The following is a 22,025-nucleotide window of genomic DNA, read 5'->3' as shown; positions in this document are numbered from 1 at the left end:
GGTCAAATTAAGAAAAAAATTATAAAATTTTGTCTGGGTCATAACTTTAATACCCTTTGACATTAAGACTTCAAACTTAGAACATAGGTAGATGGTATTGAGAAGGAGTGCACACTTCCAAAAGTTTTGACCTTGACTTATTTTGCTCCTCAAGGTCAAGCTTTTTATAAAAAATATTGTCCGGACCATAACACAAGACTCTTTTAACATACAGACTTTTAACTTGTATCATAGATAGATGGTATATAACCTAGTTGAACCTTACCAAAAATTTTGACCTTGACCTAGAATTTTTATTTCAAGGTCATATTAGAAAAAACTTCATTGTTCAACTCCTGAATATACTTTAACAGAAGGACTTCAAACTTTAAACAAAGAACAATAATAATACACTTAGGTGTACTATTGAATAATATTTTACCTTGACCTTGTTTTACTCAAGGTCAAATTAAGAAAAAAATAATAAAAATTTTGTCTGGATCATGACTTTAATACCCTCTGACTTTAAGACTTCAAACTTGAAAAATAGGTAGATGGAAATGAGAAGGAGTGCACGTCACCAAAAGTTTTGATCTTGACCTATTTTGCTCTTCAAGGTCAATCTTTTCATAAAAAATATTGTTCAGACCATAACACAAGACTCCTTTAACATACAGACTTTTAACTTGTATCATAGATAGATGGTATATAACCTAGTTGAATCTTACAAAAAAAATTGACCTTGACCTAAATTTTTTATTTCAAGGTCAAATTAGAAAAAACTTCATTGTTCAACTCCTGAATATACTTTGACAGAAGGACTTCAAACTTTGAACAAAGAACAATAATAATACATTTAGGTGTACTATTGATTTATATATGACCTTGACCATGTTTTACTCAAGGTCAAATTAATTTTGTCTAAGTCTGGGTAACATATAGCTGACATCATTCTTTTTCAATTGTTAAATTTGCCCCATATAACAATCCTTGGGGAGAAGGGGAGACATGTGTTTTTTTGTAAAAAAAAAACAATACCCACTAGTTATTTATAAAACCCATTAAAATCACACCAAGATTTTAGCGTTTGATATCAAACTCGCAATCTATTAGATGTGAAATATGATAGTTATGGATGGACTACCTTAAGTCGGGTGAATGACAAGTTTTCAAGCATGTGTTTAACATTGAACAATGAAAGAAGCTACTTCCCATGACTACATTACTTTATGTTAAATTTTGGCAACTTAACCTTTTTTTTAACAAAGGCTATTGTTAAAGTCTCTGCACTCAAATATTTAATTCCTGTAATCAGTGAACATTTTTATTGCATGTGTTTATATTACAAAATATGATTTTCAAAAGTCTTGTATTTCAGTTGATATCTTTAACTGTTTATCAGAAACCCTTATTTACATAAAAATCTATCTTTGAGATGTACGTGAAAAAGGCCACATGCAATGTTGCCGCTTTTTCTGTTCAAAATCTAGCTATTTTTCATCACTTGAGGTTAACAGGTATGATTAGGGAATGTATGGTAGAAGTCAACTGATCCCAGAACAAAGGACATTGATCTATTAGGTATAATGTCTAGACGATTTCATTCTTAGATTGCAAAATCTTAATGCCATTTATACCAGAATAGTTAAAAGTGTCATTTGTGAAGAATTCTTAATAAATCCCCACAAACTAAAATCAGTTTAACAAAAAACTTTTTTAAAAAAGATCATTACAGACAAGTTTCTCTCTTGTTAAAAGAAATTTGCCCCCTACAGGTGATGTTTAGGTAAAATGAAGTACAGCTGTACCTACTTGTAATGTTATAATACAGACCCTTTAAAGTACATGTATGATGTATCATTTTCTTTAACATTTTGTAAGCATATTACCACCTTCAAAAGTTCTGCATTTCTTCAACACTCCCCCCAACATTTCAGAGGAACAGCTAGGAGAGGTATGTACAATTTGTCACCCTGCCAGATTTCAATTTATTGTTTGTCAATTGGTATTGGTGTATGTAAATTATTGTCATCAGGTTTTTCTCTCTGAGTTATTTTTTTCTGTTTGTTACAGGTCCTTGAAAATGTTGGCGCAGCTAAACCTTTTAAGGTCAAATTGTTTGCATCCAAAAGTAAGTTGTGTAATTTTAGATCTGAACAAAATGTTTACCCGGTACAATATATGATACATGTACAGTCTATACTGTGTGTTGGAACTCTCCTTTTAAATACATTTCAGTTATTTTACTAAATATAAAAATTGTGTTACGTGGCATACTCGTCGAAAAATTACTTCAAAGACAACATAAAAGAATTAGAAAAGAATGAACTAGAAGTTCACTAATTATTACTTTGAACTTTTTAATCGCTAGGTGACCGAAGTTCTTCTGGTTTGATGCAGTTTGAATCCAAATCAGAAGCTTTAGAAGCCCTGGTGTTGGCCAATCATGCATCCATTCCAAATCCAGGTAAGTTCTACTCTCCAAAAAAGTAGGACAATTTGCTCATTTAATCCAAAGGAAGCTTATTTTTATCTGATTTACCTGTTATTATAGTACACATGTACTAGGTGTATAGAAAGTCTTCATTCTAAAACATTACTTACATCCAAATTTAAATGATAATTTTTATTTTTTTTTAATAGCTGGGAAAAGCCCATATGTGATGAAGCTGTGTTTTTCTGGTGGCCCCATCAAGGAATAAGATAAACTATAAGAATCTCAAAAAATCTGTGTCTTTGTGAAATATTACATACAAATTTTTAGCCCCCTGTTGATTTTGTCTTGTGTTATGTACATATGTTTGAGTATGACGTTTTTCAGACATATTTTAGCAAAGCGCCTGTGTACTATATTATGTCATATCAAGATATTGATTTTGCTTTTTTACTCCATGTAGATTTGTCAATAAAATATGAGTAGTTTAATGATGAAGTTTGTTTCCTTTCTTCCAAATGATAACAAAATTACTTAGTCCATATAAACGAGACTACAGCTGTTTATAAATACTTACTGGATATGAGGGCAGCATTATTTGTGGAACCTGAAGAGGGAAATGTTTTAACAGTAACGCATACATCCTTTTTATGCCGCCCATCGAAGAAGGAAGGGCATATTGCTTTGCTGCTGTCTGTCGGTCGGTCGGTCCACAAACAGTTTCCGTTCATTTTCTTCACAGAGGATGAACATATTGAAATGAAATTTGGTATACAGGTTTATCATGATAATATCTAGGTCAAGTTCGATATTAGGTACGACGATCGAGCAATTTTCGACAGAGTTATGGCACTTGGACATAGAAAAATTCCAGTTATTTGCAGTTTCCATTCATTTTCTTCGCAGAGGATGAACATATTGAAATGAAATTTGATATACAGGTTTATCATGATAATATCTAGGTCAAGTTCGATATTGAGTACGACGATCGAGCAATTTTCGACAGAGTTATGGCCCTTGGACGTAGAAAAATTCCAGTTATTTGCAGTTTCCATTCATTTACTTCGCAGAGGATGAACATATTGAAATGAAATGTGGTATACAGATTTATCATGATAATGTCTGGGTCAATTTAGATATTGGGTATGATCAAGCAATTTTCAACAGAGTTATGGCTCTTGGACGTAGAAAAATTCCAGTTATTTGCAGTTTTCGCTCATTTTCTTTGCAGAGGGTGCACATATTGATAAGAAATTTGGTATACAGGTTTATCTTAATAATATCTAGGTCAAGTTTGATTTTGGGTATGATAGAGCAATTTTCGACAGAGTTATGCCCCATGGACTTAGAAAAATTCCAAATATTTGCAGTTTATGTTCATTTTCTTTGTGGATGTTTCCAACGGAGGGGGGCATAAGTGTTTCACAAACATCTCTTGTTTCTGATATTAGTGCTTCAAGTTCTCAAGACTGTTAACAAAGTTAATTGAAGGCCATTTTCACAATTAAATGCAATTTACTTTTTGAATGACTAGGTCAACAAATATACGAGTATGTAGGTAGATTCAAATGTCCATATTTAAATTGCTCTATATTTGATTATCAAGAACTTTTGACTTTTATCTAAGTAACTGAAAAACAGACATTTTGAATATCAGCAAACTTGGTCTTTTTTGTGTAGGATGTATATATCCATGTATTAACATAATGCTAAGTGTTTGATAGAGAAAATCTCCTTCATTCTCCAGTTTTTATATTGGATATTGTTCATGTTCAGAATGACAAAGTCTGCGAAGATAAGGTTGATAACTTGTCCTCAATCAATGTTCAATCAAAATCGATGTCCCATTAAGATTTCACATTGTAAATTCCATGCAAGAAACAGCTGTCTGATGGTCCTTGTACACCTATCATATTTTATATGTAATACTGGTAGATTGTTTGATCACTAGAATCTTAAGTCTGATTTTAAAGGGTTATTCAAAGGGGAAGATAATTCAACTTTTTGAATATTTAAAAATATCAATTAAAAACAAACTTATAGCCTCTTAAAGTTCATTTTTTTTAATCATACCTTCTTAGTATAGGATATTTTCTTCCAATTCTCTTAATAAAAAGTTGAATTAGCTTTACTATTCTTAAACAATGCCAAAAAATCATAATTTACCCTACATATTTTGAAAAAAATGATAACTTTTCTTAATATTTTATGATTGGCCAACTCTTGAATAAAGAAAGGTTTGGAGTGCAAAAAGTTCATTCAATTGACTGCAAAGTCTCCTGAGATTTGTTACTGTCACTCACCTCCTAAAAGAAGTATTTAATTAATGTAATTTACATCAATCAAAGTCGTTCAATTCACATTAGTTTTACAGCTACAATAAGGTTCTGTGAATGACACCCTCGACATCTGGCGGTAGTCAAATCTTAAAGCTGACATGAATTCATAAAAACCGGTACGCATTATTTCCCTTTTATCTCCGATTACCGCCGTATTCGTTGTCGATTTTCATTGATCTGCTCATCCCTACACACCCCCTATATAAGCCGAGAGCACTAAACATGCTTCACCACATTCAGGTATTTCATACACCCTAACACATTTTATACATACACCTTGGACGAAAAGATATTTTTATGAAAGAATGGAGTTAACCTTTTCTGAAGTATTACTGATATTTTACAGAATACAGACACAACTACAAAATACATGTAGCTATCTGTATGTCTTGCAAGTGAAAATAAAACAAACATCAGTTTTTCATAGTTTTTTATGTAGTCATTATTGGTTGATAAACATAATTATCATCCACTATAAATACATTCCATTTACAATGAATGAAGTGAGTCAATTTTAACCTTGTTTTATGATTTGTATTAGATAAATAAATAGGGATATAACAAAAATTAAAGCATACTTTTTAAATAAGAGATTAATGTTATAACAATGAAATAATAACAAATATTACAAGTCCTTGTATGGTTTCCCAATACTGTCTAATGTCCCAATGCTCATTCAGTGGCAGAATATTGAATATTCTGGCCAGAACTTCAATGAAGAAGCTCAGCATGAGTTCCCTCGTATTAAAAAGATTTCCTTTAACAGATCTTTTTTTTCTTTCGATACAAAAAAAAGTTTACAGAAAGAAAAAATCACAACTCAAAATCTCAACACAGCTTTCTGAATACTATAACGAAACAGAAATGTCTCGAGTTAAATGAGAAAAAGTGCATGACTTATACGCCTGTAGGAATGTTTACTTCACTTAGCTAACACTATTAGACTTTTACATAACTTATTAAATAGTTGGTAAAAAGAAAACATTTTTCCACAAAATTGCACATCATAGTATATGATTGAAAATATAAAAAATATGCTATTTAATGTTAAGGATATTGTCTTTGAATTACTGTGTACTTGACAAAAATATAATGAAGGATAGAGAAAACAATTTTAAGAATGTAGCATTGCTTTTTATGATGTCATAATGAAAATTGACAGAGAGTTTTCCGTTTTGATCTGCTATGACAAAACCTGTCAAGTGACCTCCCTATATATGATCCGGTTTCTTTCAAGGCAGAGTAAAGATGATGAGATGTGCTCCTTCACCAAAACTATATTGAAGAGTCATTGAAAATTATAAATTTAAAAAAAAAACATGATTTTAATATAGCCCCCTCTTATACGACATCAACAAGCTACTTAAGATAAAAATCCTGAGTTTTGTTAGACCAATCATTACAGTACATTACAGTGGCCATGGATGTCCTGAATGACACCTACAAGGATGTCTATTCCACATGCATTTCTCTTGTTTCCTTGGTTACAGGTTGCACATATTAATAGAAATACTGACTTTTTGGAAAATATGTGCTCTGTATCACAATCATAAGGTACAGTGTCAAGTTCCGTATCAGGACACTAGAAACCTGTACATCAATGAAAGACCTTATTGCACATGGTTGATGGTGCATAATTAAACAAAGTTTATAAGTCCATGCTATCAGAAAACTTGCAGCCTCTCTCACACTATATGGACCTGGCCTTTGCAGTATTTACAGGGTAAGAAATTGTGGTCTATACAGTCGTCCATGTTATGGTCAATAAGATTGGAATGTCCGATTTCTGACAGAAGATGGAGGATTTTGTTGGCCGTGTGATTGTCCTTGGCTGGTTGTTCCTCTGAGTGGGGCTGATGGGAGTGATGGTGGTGATGTGGGTGGTGGTGATGCTTCTCCGACTCTGGAATGCCCGGATGAAGTCTGGATTCGGCCGCAGATTCGTTGCGATCAGAATGGACAGGGCCCACTACCGCCTCCACCTCACTTTCTGCCTCGGACTCGGAACTTGTGTAATCTGGCCAGTCTATGGCAATACCAAATCAACAATACAATTATGAATTGAATATAAAACAACGAAAAATTTGTTTTGAGATAAGCAAATCAATTTTAAAAATTCATAGTAAGTGTTGTAACAAACCATGATGTAATACCAATCTGATTAAAATCAGCTGTTCTGATACGCTACGAGAGCGGTAGCGTATCAGAACAGCTGATTTTAATCAGATTGTAGCGTATCAGAACAGCTGATTTTAATCAGATTGGATGTAATACCGGTATTAAATGAGTTTTGACATTCAAATGATGAATATCACAGTTTATGTAAACAAAAAAAATGAAAAAAAATTATTTTAAAGTTGAGTCTGGTAAATCAACTAAAAAAGCCATCTTATTAACATTCAAAGAGAGATAACTGATTCAGTATAACACATCTGTAAAGAACTATAACTGACCTGCATTCCCATTGGTGATGCCTGGATGATGGCCGTTAGTGGGATACTGCTGGAACTGTTGCTCCTCTAGCTGACGAAGGCTTCCTGTCAGAGATTGTTCGTGGTAGTGATCCAACATGTTCTTTTCTCCCAGGAGCTGCATCACTAGCAGCTGAAGCTCACTGAGCTTACCCTGTAATGCACGATGTCAGGACTACTTAACAATATTGGTCTCATAAATAAAATGGGTATTAAGACTGACAGCAGAGCGTAAAGTTATTGCAGTCCTCATGTTAAATGATTGATAGCAAGAATTAAACTATTGCAGAGTGGTTACAGAATTTTGTGTTCAATCAAGCTGCAATCTAATTTTCTTCATTTACAATGTTTTAATTCCTCATCACTACAGGTTTGCAGTCAATATAAACTCCGACTCACCTGAATTTCTTCCCTATCTCTGGCCAGGTGAGATATGTAGTCATTTTTCTGAGCCTCTCTCTGCTGAAGTAAAGCTCTCTGGTGATGATACAAGGAAATGTACTCTCCTGTAACAAAAACAACCAGATTTTGTTTTTGTAATTACTGTACAAGAACATGTTCTAATACCTAGCGTATCATTACTCAATTACAATATATTATTTGAAATTCAGTCTTTAATTCTGTCGCCCCCTTTAATTTTTACATCTACTTGTCTCACTCTCTCCTATAACTAACATACGTTTCCCCTGTACAGTAAAACTCTTTTGAACCAACATGAACATACATGTAGCGAGTTCTTGAATATAGCAAAGTTTTGTGGAGCCACCAGCAAAATCTTTAAGGAAAGCTTGCATAATTTTACGGTTTTAATGAATACAGACATAACAAATTTACAGATAATGCAAATTGATTTTGAACTCCCTAGAGTTGAAAAATATTAAAGTTTCAAAATGTTTCTAACGAATTTTTTTAAATCTTAAAAAAGTACAATATTAATTGAGATAAAAACTTGAATGAATATACATGTATTTCAAAATAAACCCTTTAATTTACAATCTGATTAATTATGGCATTGAAATAATGTATTTTTATTATATGCCCAATCATCATAAATGGTAGTTTTGTACAAGAAACCATGTATATAGGGAATTTGCTTTACTTATAATAACAAATTCGTTAAACATATAGAATAATTTATGGATATTGCAAAGAATATCCACCAGTCCCTATACTTCGTTATAACCAAGTTTTACTGTAATACACCACAGTTATTACTCCCCTTTATAAACACCAATTCATAGTTACCTATAGTATCTGATTCGCATTGCAGTTGTAACACAATATGCTCCAGTTAATTATCCCCCCTTTATATACAACACTACATAGTACCGTAACCTATTGTATCTGATTCGCCTTGCAGTTGTAATACAATGTGCTCCAGTTAATTACCCCCCTTCACATATAACACTACATAGTAACCTATTGTATCTGATTCACCTTGCAGTTGTAACACAATGTGTTCCAGTTAATTATCCCCCCTTTATATACAACACTACATAGTTACCTATTGTATCTGATTCGCCCTGCAGCTGTAACACAATGTGCTCCAGTTCATCATTTCTGTCACACAGGTCGGCCTTGTCTCTCATCACCTTGGTATATTTCTCCTAGGATTCAGATACATGTACATCACATCAGTCTGTTGTATATCTAACATGTTGTATAGAAGGAATGTAAAATACTAATTACTATCTTTTGTCATGTAAACCTTTAGCTTTGCCACAGATTTACTGTTTCATTTCGTCAGTACGAGCTTTGACTATCTTTACCTCGATCATTTCCAGGGCATTTTCCAGTTTGGTGTATTCCAGTGAACTAACTGCAGTTCCTAAAATAATATGCAAAACACAATTAAAATCTTATCTCAATCAAGTAAATGGAATATTCAGTGAAAGAATGGACAACCACAGACCAATAATTTAGTTTTTCTGTCATTATATCTGATTAGTGGTTATGTCTTAGAAAACTAAACAGTCCAACTACAGTCATATCAACCTTTCCATCACCATACCATCTGTGCACATTTAAATTAATATTCAAAACCACCAACAAGATCATGCTTCATTTCAAAATTTTACTTAACATTTAAATTAATATTCAAAACCACCAACAAGATCATGCTTCATTTCAAAATTTTACTTAACATTTAAATTAATATTCAAAACCACCAACAAGATCATGCTTCATTTCAAAATTTTACTTAATTTTGTACTTTAAACAGACAAGTACAGTGCTACAAGAATAACAAATTTAGTATGTGAAGTCACCTGTGCCCCTGGGAAACCAGATTATTTGACGGAGTTGTGATTAGGTCTGCATCTTAAGGACGTACTTGTACTGTACAAGTACCACATGCTTAGAAGAGAGAGATGGGGGTCTTACTTTCGGGAGGTTTACCATTAGATTGTTTAATGATCTCCTCCTGCATGTCTGCTAGGTTCACGCTCAGTTTGTCAGAAAGTTCCCGCTGGTCCTTCAGGTTCTGGTTCAACTGCTCGCGCTCCACCTCCAAATGACGCACAGTCTTCTGTAAGGATGCAATCTGGGGGGGCATAAGGCACTCAATCAAAAACTCAAAACACTTAAAGATTATGACATATCACTAAAGTTGAACATTTTTTTAAAAAACTAATTAATAGATTTCTTTGATTCAATAAGACTCAAATGTACTCTGTAGGTATACATTTAGTGGTATACTGTAAATATATTACATTTGGCTGTGTATTTTGATTAGCATTTTTAGCAGATTGTGGCTTCTGCTAAATCAAGTACATCACTAAATGTCATGCATATATGTATAAGAATAGTCACATTCAGGAATACGCTAATTCAAATCATGCCAACTTGTTCAAAAACTATTTTCCACCAAATATCGTTCACGCCAAATATAATACTTTTACAGTATAATGTTTTGATTGACCTCAAAGTCTAATAAATGCATATGTTATTGTGTTGATGTACATGTTTACATAAAACCATTCACAACATGTGAGACTGATGAACAAAGAATTACCAATTCATCCCTCTCGCTGTCTACTTCCATGGGAGAGGACTCATTGTTTTCCGACTTTTCTGAGGACTTGATCAGCATGGTCCTCAATTCACTGTTCTGTGTTGTAAGGGCATCAATCATGTCCTATATTAAGCATATATTATACTGTATATCAAGCAATTATCATCATCAATCAAGTTTTATACTAAACATAGAAATTACACCTAATAATTATACTGTATATCACACTATTATTATCATCGATCAAGTATTATGATTAAAGACACAATGATTCTCGAAACTTTTTCAAAATCAACTTCACTTCATAAGTTTGATTAGTGGAAAAAAACTGGTTTGAAAATATTGACATCAAGCAAAAAGCACAGACAATAGGTGACTTGAAAAATACACTCTGAAAACTTATTTTGTTAATTCATATTGGTAAGATAGTGAATAAATAAACTATATTGGATGCAACTCCCAATCATTTCTTTGCCTATCTTTAAATTCAGAAGGAGATTAAACTGCCATACATGTATATCAAATTGAAAGAACTCTTAAAATAAATTCTAGTCCAAAATGTCCCACCTAAATTGTAATTAGAAGTGACATTACAGAGCATAGCCCCCTGAGTTTCACTGAGTCTAGTCCATTACCTGTGAGTTATGGAGCTCCCTCTGTAGAGTCTCAACAATTTGAGCCTGAGCCTCATAGTGCCTCAGTCGGTCCTGAAGATGGTCATCCTTGTACGTGCTCTCTGAGCTCTGAGTCTCCATTACTGAGTTCTCTCTGTTAGATATCTGCAAAGGGTAAATTGATTTTCAACAACAAAGGATCGACAAGGGCACAAGGTAGTTGTTAGGTCATTCAGCCTTTTCCCACAAAACAAAACAAAACAGTCATATAGTTGCAGTAGCCTCACCATTTCTTTGAGTTGCTTGATTTCCTCGTCCTGCTGACTCAATCGACACAGAAGCTCCCTGGAGCTGTGCTGCTCGGACTGGACCTTAGTCATGAGTTCCATGTTGTCATTACTCTGAATGAAATAAAGAGCACCCATTTAATTTTTAATTCATTATTAAAATATTTCTCTATACTATCTAATATGCATCTCTCTCTCTCTCTCTCTCTCTCTCTCTCTCTCTCTCTCTCTCTCTCACATACTTGCTTAACATTGTCCGGAAATAATCAAAGAAGAGCGAAATTAATAGTCAGTACTATTAAAGTCAATGTTTAATATCGCACAGCATAAACATGAGTAGTTATATTATGGCTGCTGTATGAGATAAGCCAACTGACCATTTTGACAAAACCATTCTGTAGCTCCACCAGCTGTTGTTTAAGGTCACGATTCTGAGTGAGGGCACGGCTGAGGGCAGTCTTGTCATTCTGTACACCTTCCAACAGCTGACTTGCGTCCGCTGCCTCCCTCCTCAGCTGGGACAGACTCCCCTCAAGATCTGAGATCCTTTCCTCCTTCTCCTCCATCAGTCTGAAACCAAAGATCCATATTTATTACACAAACTGTGAAGGCAATGTGATACACTGCACATATGCCATACATCTGATATTGTATATGCAAATTCAAACAGACAATCAGACAGATGAAGGAAAAGACAGACTGACAGACAGATGGACAGACCTGCTAAGGTTGGCATTGTCTCGGACCTGGGCCTCAAGCTGCTGTTTCAGGTCGGCTTGTTCAGACGTCAGCTGACTGATCCTCTCCTCACTCTGGCGGGCACTGTCATTCATCTGACTGGTCTGTTCACTGTCAATATTCTCTGCATCCACCAAGAAAAAACAAAACACAAATCAATACACAATAAGGATGCCTTTCCTCATTATTGCTATTCCATATAAATATAGGTGTTTCTTTTGCTCTGCTCCCATCTCTGCCATGCTTATTTTACATGTAAGATTCACAGTTGATTCTTTAGTAAGGGACTTTAAATTTGATATGATGACATTTCTGAACAGAACTCAGAAGAGAGATTTTCACTGAGAGCTACAGATATGTTGAACTTACGTAGTTTTTCTTGTAATTCTAGAACTGCCACTTCCAAGTCATGTTCCCTTGTGACAAGTTTTTCCCTTTCCTCTGTTAATGATGTGATCTACAACAACAATGAAATAACATGGATTACAAAAATAACCATAGTTCATAATCCAATGGTACTAGGGAAGAATTAGCTACTTATTACCAGCCTACTCTGTTTTAACCAGTACTTGTAATTGCTTCACTGCTATTCCCTTTTATCTGATATGTAAGTTGTGGCTTGAAATACTCTGGCTAGCAATAAGGAACCTTATTGGCAGACATAATATCCTGGTTGAGTAAACAAGAAAGTTGTGTCTTGAAATAATTAGTAGACATGTAATTACCTGACCGGTAAGCTGAGACCTGTAATTACCTGACTGGTAAGTAGACTTGAAATTACCTGACTAGTAAATAGACCAGTAATTACTTGACTAGTAAGCTAATACCTGTAATTATCTGACTAGTAAGCGGATACCTATAATTACCTGACTAGTAAATGGACCTGTAATTACCTGACTAGTAAGTAGACCCGTATTACCTGACTAGTAAGTAGACCTGTAATAACATGACTAGTAAGTAGACTTGTAGTTACCTGACTAGTAAGTAGACCTGAAATTACCTGACTAAAAGACTTGTAGTTACCTGACTAGTAAGTAGACCTGTAATCTCCTGACTAGTAAGTAGACTTGTAGTTACCTGACTAGTAAGTAGACCTATAACTACCTGACTAGTAAGTAGACCTGTAATTGCCTGACTAGTAAGTAGACCTGAAATTACCTGACTAGAAGACTTGTAGTTACATGACTAGTAAGTAGACCTGTAATCTCCTGACTAGTAAGTAGACTTGTAGTTACCTGACTAGTAAGTAGACCTGTAATTACCTGACTAGTAAATAGACCTGTAATTACCTGACTAGTAAGTAGACCTGTAATTACCTAAATAGTAGACTTGTATTTACCTGACTAGTAAGCTGAGACCTATAATTACATGTACCTGACTAGTTAGCTGAGAGTTGTGGTGCTGTAACTGATCTACAATTGACTGATAATGCCTCTTGCTCTCCTCTTTCTCCGAAAGTAATCTGTTACATGCCTCCTGAACCTACAAAGAAAAATAATTTATTGATTGAATCAAATCAAAAACATTCTTATTAAAACTCAAACTTTGTTTACTAATTGCAAACCATACATTACAGTTCTGCTGTTTAAATAATAAAACTTTTTTTATATTTATAAGAAAAAGTTACTGTAATATTTGCTATCTATTTTGCAGTTATAATCTCTGTATACTGTTGCAAGATAGTGTTGAGATTCTAATAAATTAATGAATGACAAATAAAAAAGAAAAAAAAAAGCAGTTCTAATTAATTCTGATTACCCCCCCCCCCCCCCATTCTTAATCTTTCTTAAGAAACCACAATAATTAAAGGGACTTGGACACGATTTGACATAAAATTTTCAAATTTTATTTTTCCATTTTCAATGTTTATAATAATAAATATAAAAGTTTATAATGCTATGTCAAGATTTGAAAGTCAAATATCAAGTAATAAGCAAGTTAAGAGTTCATAATTCTTTGTTTTGTAAACAGAGCTCGAATATTGTCATTTTTTACATATGTGTTGTATTGGTGTAAGTTTCAATCAAATGCATGTTTCTTTTGTTAATAATAGTATTCATGAAGATATTGAATTAGTTTAAATTGTTTTGTGCATGTCATTTTGTCTAAGAGATGGTAATTTTCTACCTTACATTTTTTGTGAATAACGATAAGACTCGAGCTTTGTTTACATAACAACCAATTCTTACCTCTGTATCTCGCTTGTAACTTGACTTTAACATTCAATATTTTGGTCAATCACTTAAAATGCACCAGTTTACTATTTTATACATAAAAATGAAAATGAAATTTTGGATCTTAAATCGTGTCCAAGTGCCTTTTTGATCAATATATGTCTACAATCAACTGTGTTTTCTTCTTGTAGTTTATTCTTTAGGATCAAATTAATAAACCATGAGGATGACTACAAACCTCGGCCAGTTCTGTCCTGAGAGCCTCGGTTTCACGCCGCTGAATCTCCATGGCCTGTAGTGTCTGCTCTTTGTTTTCTGTCTGACCAGATGACTGCTGAACGTACAACTCCGCCATCTCCGCCTTTGACCTGTAGTCTCGAACACTTTCTTCAAGTTGACTACACTCAAATTTCTAAATCAAAAGGGAAAAAAACTAGATAAAAGAAAACCAATCAATACTAACCTTTTGACTGTGAGATGTAAACAATTTTGTTCCTTTTAATGCAGTCTATCTAAACTTTGTCATTTCAAATACTGAATTTTTTATATACATCACAAATCATTTTAATTGATTTAATAAAATTAATGCTTTCTCCTTAATGAGCTACACTCACCTTGCTTTGTAGCTCCCCCACTAGCTCCTCCACCTGCTGTTGTAAGTCTTCAGCAGATTTACTGTAAACACAGAAGTAGAAAATGTTGATTGATTCTTAAATGATTGTTGGATTCAATAAGATGGAACAAACTGATGAAATCAAAGAACTGAAGAACTGATGGGAGTTGATTTTGTTGATGTTTCCCTTAAATCAATGATATGTTATTTTGCATGACAAGTACATGTAGTTTCTAATTTGAATTACACACATTTTCATAAATGAATTTTTTTACTTTTTCGACAAGAATGTCGGGAAACCCCCATATGAATCATGTTAAATAATATTTAAAGATAAAATTTATTCAATCAAACTATGTATCAGTAATAGAAATATTTCTCAAAAATTGCATGGATCAAAGCAATATTGAACTCTAGTCTTGTTCAACCAAACGCTCGGCTGACACCGTAAATCTCCGACATGGATTTACGTAATTGCAGTTTCTCTGGCCTTTCCGGCAGCCTCAGAAAAACATCTCAAATGTATTACCTAGGCGACCATGGCAACCCCCCTTAGTATAAATACAACTTATTTTACGATCTGTTGAGATGTGAGCTATTCTCAATTAAAGTCAATGATATACCCTAAAATATAACACAGAAGCGACATACAAGGCTGTGTTGCCGATACTTATTTTAATGGGAAGCGACTCCAATTTGTATAAAATTCTAACATCCGGTGAAGTAAATACATTTGAGGTGCTTTTCCGAGCCTGCCAGAAAGGCCCGAGAAGTTGCGATTGGGATTTACGGAGACAGCCGAGCGTTGAGTTGAACGAGACTATATTAAACTCTGGTGTAGGAATACATATGATTACAAAAAATGTTTAAATTGTTTGTACCATTTAAAATCTGAATACTTTTAAGGTATTTATAAATAAGTTTCCTAGAAAAACAATGCTTTAGCATACATTACATCGAATTTATCAATTATATTTTTAAGAACTAAGTCTTGTCAGCAGCAATGATTTATGCTGAGGTCCAAACACTGTTTCACTTTTGGTTTGTCTGATTAAAATCAACTCCCAAAATTTTGAGGTTAGAGCCGAGTCAACATATTTTTTTTTCTTAACACTTGTCAAAATCTACGCAAACTAAATTTTTGCTAAAGTGCAATTTTTTGCAAATGGATGCTTATAAAGGTTCATTCATTGTTACTGTTTTATTTTCTAAAAATATTTTTGCATAGACATGCAAAAAAAAAACTACATCCAGATGGGTAGTTTAAGTTACAAAAAACTTATTCAAAAAGCTTCTAAAGCTAATGCTCCATGATGTTCATTTAGTCAGTCATTCTGAGAGTCATACCTTGACTTGTGGAGATCCATTTTCAGTCTGTCAACCTCCCTTGCAAACTCTTTGCTACTCTAAATCGTTAAGAAATCATATATTCAGAAGGATATCAAAACACGTACTCATTGTCAAACCTGAACATTTTGATAGAAATTAATAGTGTTCATATACATGCAATCATAAAATGCTGTTAAGAAAACTTAATTTCTTACAAAAAATCTCATTTGAGACAACCATTGATATTAGGAACAAACCACAATAAAAACAAAACAAAATTCTCACCTTTTCAAACTGCTGAGCAGAGTTATTGGCTGTGGCAAGGCTTCGTTCTAGGTCACCCACTCTCTGTCGGGATGTCTTTAATCGAGAACTTATATCCTCAATCTCAGCTGTTCATAAGAAAAGAGTTTCATAATATTTCTGTCTTAATATTCATTTCATCTTCTCTTCTCTCTCCCACTAACTTGAATTTGAGCTTATCTTTTTCAATATATACTTACAAAGCCTCTGAGAAGCTATTTTCTGTAATTGGCTTAGTTGAGATTGTAGTTCTGTCTTCTCAGCTACCAAAATCCCAATCGTCTGTATGTGAACCTGAAACAAGAATTCAAAACTCTCTTATGTGAAATAAAAGAAAACAGATTTTTAGTACAAGAAATCATTAATTACACAATATTTTTATGCTAAAACATATCAGCGTAATACTATTACGATATTCATATGGATTTTTCTTCTGAAAAGGTTCTGACTTATCTAATATGCTAAAGAAAATGGCTGTTAAGTCCTTAAACTTCAATAACAAAATTTCTTTATTCGAGAGATATTTGTAAGAAATATGAAACAAAATTGACCCAAAATCGTAATTATAAAGGACAACTCCAAAGAAGCTTTAACATGCAACAATCTATGACCCCAAGCCTAGCTTTTACTACCTAATTATCTGCAAAGTCAGATGACAATGGCTTTTGTAATGCGCCTCCCGTCCCATCAAAATCATAAAATATGAGATGGATACGAATGGAAACATTCAAGCAAATTGTTTTTGGAAATGGGTGCATGGGGAGTGTGCAGTAGGTGGGACATGATAGGAATGAAGAGTTACATGTACACTACCTGGACATCAGATTGAATGGCCTGATAAAAACAAACGGGTAATAGACTTTAGGAGCAGTGTAACATATTCATGTGAAAATGAGAGCAATTTAATTTCATGCCATGAATCAGAAAACAGGGTTGTCTCTAAGACCCGGGAGGCGGGGAATTCCCCCACCTATAATGCCTCAATTACCCGGCTACTTTTGCATTTCAAACACAATGTAGCTATAAGCAAGACCCCCAGACCACCCTTCTACTTTTTTATTTCCTCCTTCTACTTCAATTTTTAGAGACAACCCTGAGAAAAAATCATGCTGCCTACTGGTATAACATTTTACTTAGAGTGCAAGTATTTAACAACAAGAGGTAAGCCATTCAGTAGGAATTGTTTTTCAAAACAGTTAACTTATGGTCTGTTTATGTATGCAATTCATCATGTTTATGTACTTGTATATATATATATATATATATATATATATATATATATATATATGTGTTATACACTCTGCATGCTTTGTAATTTGTAAGTCTACGGTTCATGCATGCTCTCTAAGTGTAGTCATATGTATCTGTGTTGATCCGTGTTCTGACAGTAGCAGTGTGACCCCGAGTTTGACCCTGTACCTGTAGTTGTTCTCGGAGGGGCCCCACCTCCTTCCTCTGTTTCTCTGTGGAGGTCTCCATCTCCTGGTCTAGCTGAGATTGCAGACTCTGGGCATGCTCTCTCTGAAAGGAATGGTAAGTCATATGAAATGTCTGTAACCAAAGCAAAAAGGTAAGTTAGCCAGTTTTTTCTCACACCGAGTATCATATTAAATTGACTTAAGGAATTCTAATACCAGTACTTCAGATGTTTTACCCTCTCCTTCAATTGCCCTAATCCAAAACTTAGATGAAGTTCATTTGGCAAAACAAAATTCCAAGCAATAAGAGTTTTGATCCATAGCTTTATAAAAAAATCCTGAACTATAAAATAAGAGATATATAAATAGATAAAAAACATGTTGTAACAGACCCAACCAAGTTTGAAGTCATCCCCTCCCTCCCTAGTTGGCTGGGATAGGGAAGAAAAGTTTAAGGGATAGGACAGTGTTGATGATTACAATAATAATAATTAAAGAGATACTGACTGCTTGTTGCACTTGTTTTTGTAATTTGTGGTTTTCCTCTTTCTGTTTTTGTAGCTGGCTTGCCAGTTCTTTGTTTCTAGTCTGTAAAAAGAAGTGAGATATCTAGCAAAATTTATTTAAGTACAGTATAGTCCAAAGGTGTGTCTTCTTTAAATCAAAATTTTGCATTAGTAAATCACTGTCTGGATTAACATCTACCTCAATATAGCTAGAATTTGAGTCGTCCTCCTCTTCCATAGACTGTGGCTAAAAATGTCAAATGAAAAATGCAATGTAATAATGAAAAATAATGAAGTGCTCTTGTTTATATACACAGAATAATGCTGTTTCATGCCAATAAACTCAATACAATCTGTGGCAGACTATTAAGAATACCCAATTATTGATTTCATTGCATCTACATGTAACATTTTATAAACCTACTTCTGATATGAGGCCATTCAGCTGTCTAGATAACTGATGAAGGCTTTCAGTAGACCCAGTGGTTCTGTAATTAAAACAGTTATAAATTTTTCAATCCAATTCAACAGTTTGAGGCATATAATGACATATAATATAACCCTCGAAACATGTTATAACATATCTAACCCAGAGCTCTATACAGTGTATCGCAATGATGGATACATAATAAAATCAACTTATTCTAATTCAACTAACACATGGTAAGACCCAGTTTGCTGTCAAGTTCATGCACTCCTTTACTTCTCTCACTGCCATTTAAATATTTGATTTACATGTCTAGAATTGATTTTAAAATGATTTTAGAGTAAAGATCTTTCGAAAAACATCCTTGACTGTAACACTATGATAAAGCCTAAATAACCAGCATATCATATTCCTTCCAGTTATAGTTTTAAGAAATAAGCTGTACATTGAATAATAACTTACTGCATTTCTGTTTCAGGTTGTGTTGGCATAGATTGGCTTTTCTCCTCTTTTGTCTAAAAAAAAATAATGATCCAATGAACATTCAAATAATTAAGAAACAGAGTGTTCCTGAATAAAACCTTTAAAAACACTGATTGTGCATACCTGTTAACCCTCCCGCATTGTGCGGGAGACTCCCGCAAAACGGCCAAAAAATCTAAGATCTCCCGCATCCAACCTATCTCCCGCACGGGAGACAAATTTCTCCCGCAATCGTATTTGTCTTCCCCATACCCCCCCCCAAAATTCTGAATCTGTTCATGCAAATTTCAACAACCACTGCTGGTTTTTCTCTGGTTTTGAGCTCAAAAAGCTGCTGTGTAGCTTGAATATATCAAAATCCATCCAAGTACTGTCTACCGTGATCATAGTATGACATGTTATAGTCCAGTTTACTTTTTACGATTACTTCTGGTTTTGACTTAAATCAGTTACGTATTTAGTTATGCATAGGCCTTATAAAAAAAATAAATGAAAGTTTAAAACTTTTAAACTGAAAGAAAACAATACACAGCCAGTGGTGTCACGTAACAGATGCACAGGTAAAGCACCCAAGCCACGTGCAGTGAGTCGTGACTGATTCTGTCTGGCCAGCACAGTTGGTAAAAATCAAAGTGAGTTTGGAACACTGAGTCTTTATAGTGAAAGCATTTCACAAGAGTTTTTAAAGTTTACAGTACCAGTACTATGAATTACAGGGATGCTATAGACATTAAAACAGAGATCATTTTTAAATGATACTGGAGAAATACATGTTGTTTTGTGAATTAAAAATCTATCCTATATATAAGGCAGAAAATAATTTAAATGAATGTTATTTACTGGTATTTTCTTAACTGGGTTTCACTGCAAATTCAAAATACGCAAAATGAATTCTCTGTGTTTACCCTAGATGTCAGCATGCAGTGATGGTTCAATACTGAACAATAAGAAGACTTAATATAAAAAGTGGCACTATTGACTTCTTGTATTGTACCATGCAAACAAAATAATAGTTTTCTGAACATGTACAGCAACACAAGTTGTAATTGCACACTGGTAGTCATAGAAATAATAAAATGATTGCAAATGCATTAATTACAATGGTAAAATAAGGAATCTAACAGTATTTTTAATATATATTTGCATTTCACGCGAAAAAAAAAACTCGTTTACGCAAAATCTCCCCCTTAGCCAAGTTGGTAAGGGGGAGATTCTCCCACATAGCAGCTTTGAAAGGTTAACAGGTATGATTGTGTTCAATGACTACACACTGCCTGACCTCATCTGTCTGGACGGGAACCTCTGGTGTAGAGTTTCTGGCTGTTTCAGAGACTTCAGGCATTTTTTGCTTTTTGGCATCCTTACTCTGTGATGCTGATGACTTTGTCGAGTTATTTCCAGAGGACTGTTTAAATTTCTTCAGCTTCAAAACAGAATTATCACAATATTTAAATTGTTGGATTGAATTAACGAGACTAAATCCCTAAATATAATTCATACAGCATAGAGACGATGTAGGTCTGTATAGTTTAATTCATACACTATACATACAATGTAGGTACGTTTGTTGATCTACCAGACTCACAAGACTATCAACAATTAATATACAAACACGTCGGTGTCAACCCTAGTTTTTAGGTCTGACCCTACACAATTATTGTTGATTGCAATACACTAATCAAACAGTAGCAACATGTTATTTATTATTAATTTACTACTGGGTGATTGAGAGCGATCATGGTACCTTTTTTCTAGCAGCAGCTATCTTTTCTTTTTTCGAGTTCCCGTCCATGTTGACGTCAAAAATGTCAGAATTTTGTTAAACCGTACCTAAACAAATTCGAATGGTTGGCATTTTATAGATAACCAGGTAATATATCTATAAAGTTACTATAATATATCTTTATATAAGCAGAAAACCAAAATTACTTATGATTTACATATAAAAATATATTTTTGTTAAAACATAATCGATTTGAATGGAACAAAAACTGTGCTCAAGTTAATGACACGTAGTTATTAAACTGGTTGTAATTAAGTCTGAGAACCAGTTCTTATGGAAGCCAGACTAAACTATAAAACGTTAATTCTTATTATATATACACCCAGGTGCCAAAAGTATGTCATTTTGCACAGAACTAGTTTTTTTGTCATCTCATTTGTAAAATTTGGTATTTCAAACACACCATTAAGATAAATTAAGGATTCTAGGCCTTACTTACATCTTTTGTAAAAGACAAGCCGAAAAATCTTACTTTGGAAATGGTAACATATATAAATTCTCAGGAACAGAAGGTTTAAAAATATTTCTATTTTACGTTAAAAAGCGTAAGAAATACTGAATCTATCTATCTAGATCTTTTCAAAATTCTTTGAAAAAATGTTTGTTTTCAATTAAGATATATCGTGAAAAGCAAAAAAATACATACTTTTAATTTGGCACCTGAATGCATATATCGAAAAAAACAAAACTACACGTATATTTGGAAATATGACAGGCAACAGCGATGATAGCAGTCAAGGTGTTAAAATTCAATGTTTTAGGTAATCATTTAAATTTCATTTTAATTTTTGGGCTTAAAATAAAAGAAATTTCTTGTTTTATTTTTCTTTTTTAAGAATTTTAAATATAGTGTAGACTTGTTGAAGAGTATTATTTAATTTTGTTGTTACTAACCCCGTTAGTAATAAAAAATCTTTTTTGCTTCTAGCAAGAAATTATAGTTTGCATTTATAAAATAAATTATAAAGAAAAAATAGTGGATATCAGAGTTAAACTAGTATGTTATCGAAAGCATTAATAGTAGCTGAAGTCTGAACTGCATGTTTAAAACCATCTTTGATTAATTTAATTTTTTGCTTTGCAAGTCAACAATTGCTGATTGAAGAACAAAATT

At 33.5% G+C, this 22,025-nt stretch overlaps 2 protein-coding genes across 4 annotated transcripts in view; one reads left to right on the top strand and one right to left on the bottom strand.

The window, feature by feature from the left end:
- LOC128191879 (heterogeneous nuclear ribonucleoprotein L-like) overlaps positions 1-2,904 on the top strand; it is a 32,035-nt gene extending 29,131 nt beyond the window's left edge. For both annotated transcript variants that reach the window (XM_052864231.1, XM_052864230.1), the window contains 4 exons: positions 1,860-1,933; positions 2,053-2,110; positions 2,351-2,446; positions 2,623-2,904. In XM_052864231.1, the coding sequence (XP_052720191.1) occupies positions 1,860-1,933; positions 2,053-2,110; positions 2,351-2,446; positions 2,623-2,681 (287 nt within the window). In that variant the 3' untranslated portion in view covers positions 2,682-2,904. The remainder of the gene's footprint in view (positions 1-1,859; positions 1,934-2,052; positions 2,111-2,350; positions 2,447-2,622) is intronic.
- A 2,263-nt stretch (positions 2,905-5,167) lies between these two features.
- On the bottom strand, positions 5,168-21,029 carry LOC128155980 (golgin subfamily A member 2-like). Of its 2 annotated transcripts, none has more exons than XM_052817917.1 (25): positions 20,873-21,029; positions 20,408-20,551; positions 19,108-19,160; positions 18,643-18,706; positions 18,418-18,465; positions 18,220-18,300; positions 17,714-17,815; positions 16,495-16,588; positions 16,277-16,383; positions 16,010-16,068; positions 14,664-14,724; positions 14,288-14,461; positions 13,250-13,357; positions 12,245-12,332; positions 11,858-11,999; positions 11,515-11,707; positions 11,138-11,251; positions 10,872-11,015; positions 10,237-10,359; positions 9,606-9,765; positions 8,993-9,051; positions 8,728-8,830; positions 7,623-7,729; positions 7,206-7,377; positions 5,168-6,778 (listed from the first exon to the last, which is right to left on the bottom strand). In XM_052817917.1, the coding sequence occupies exons 1-25, from the start codon at positions 20,918-20,920 to the stop codon at positions 6,438-6,440; spliced, it is 2,889 nt and encodes a 962-aa protein (XP_052673877.1). In that variant the 5' UTR covers positions 20,921-21,029; the 3' UTR covers positions 5,168-6,437. The 2 variants fall into 2 exon arrangements, with proteins under 2 accessions (XP_052673877.1, XP_052673878.1); XM_052817918.1 differs by having other exon boundaries at positions 9,621-9,765.
- Between the last annotated feature and the right edge of the window lie 996 nt (positions 21,030-22,025).

The sequence above is a fragment of the Crassostrea angulata genome, chromosome 7 (genome assembly GCF_025612915.1).
Source record: "Crassostrea angulata isolate pt1a10 chromosome 7, ASM2561291v2, whole genome shotgun sequence".
NCBI classification, from domain to species: Eukaryota; Metazoa; Mollusca; class Bivalvia; order Ostreida; family Ostreidae; genus Magallana; species Magallana angulata.
This window is presented reverse-complemented; position numbering and strand designations above follow the sequence as displayed.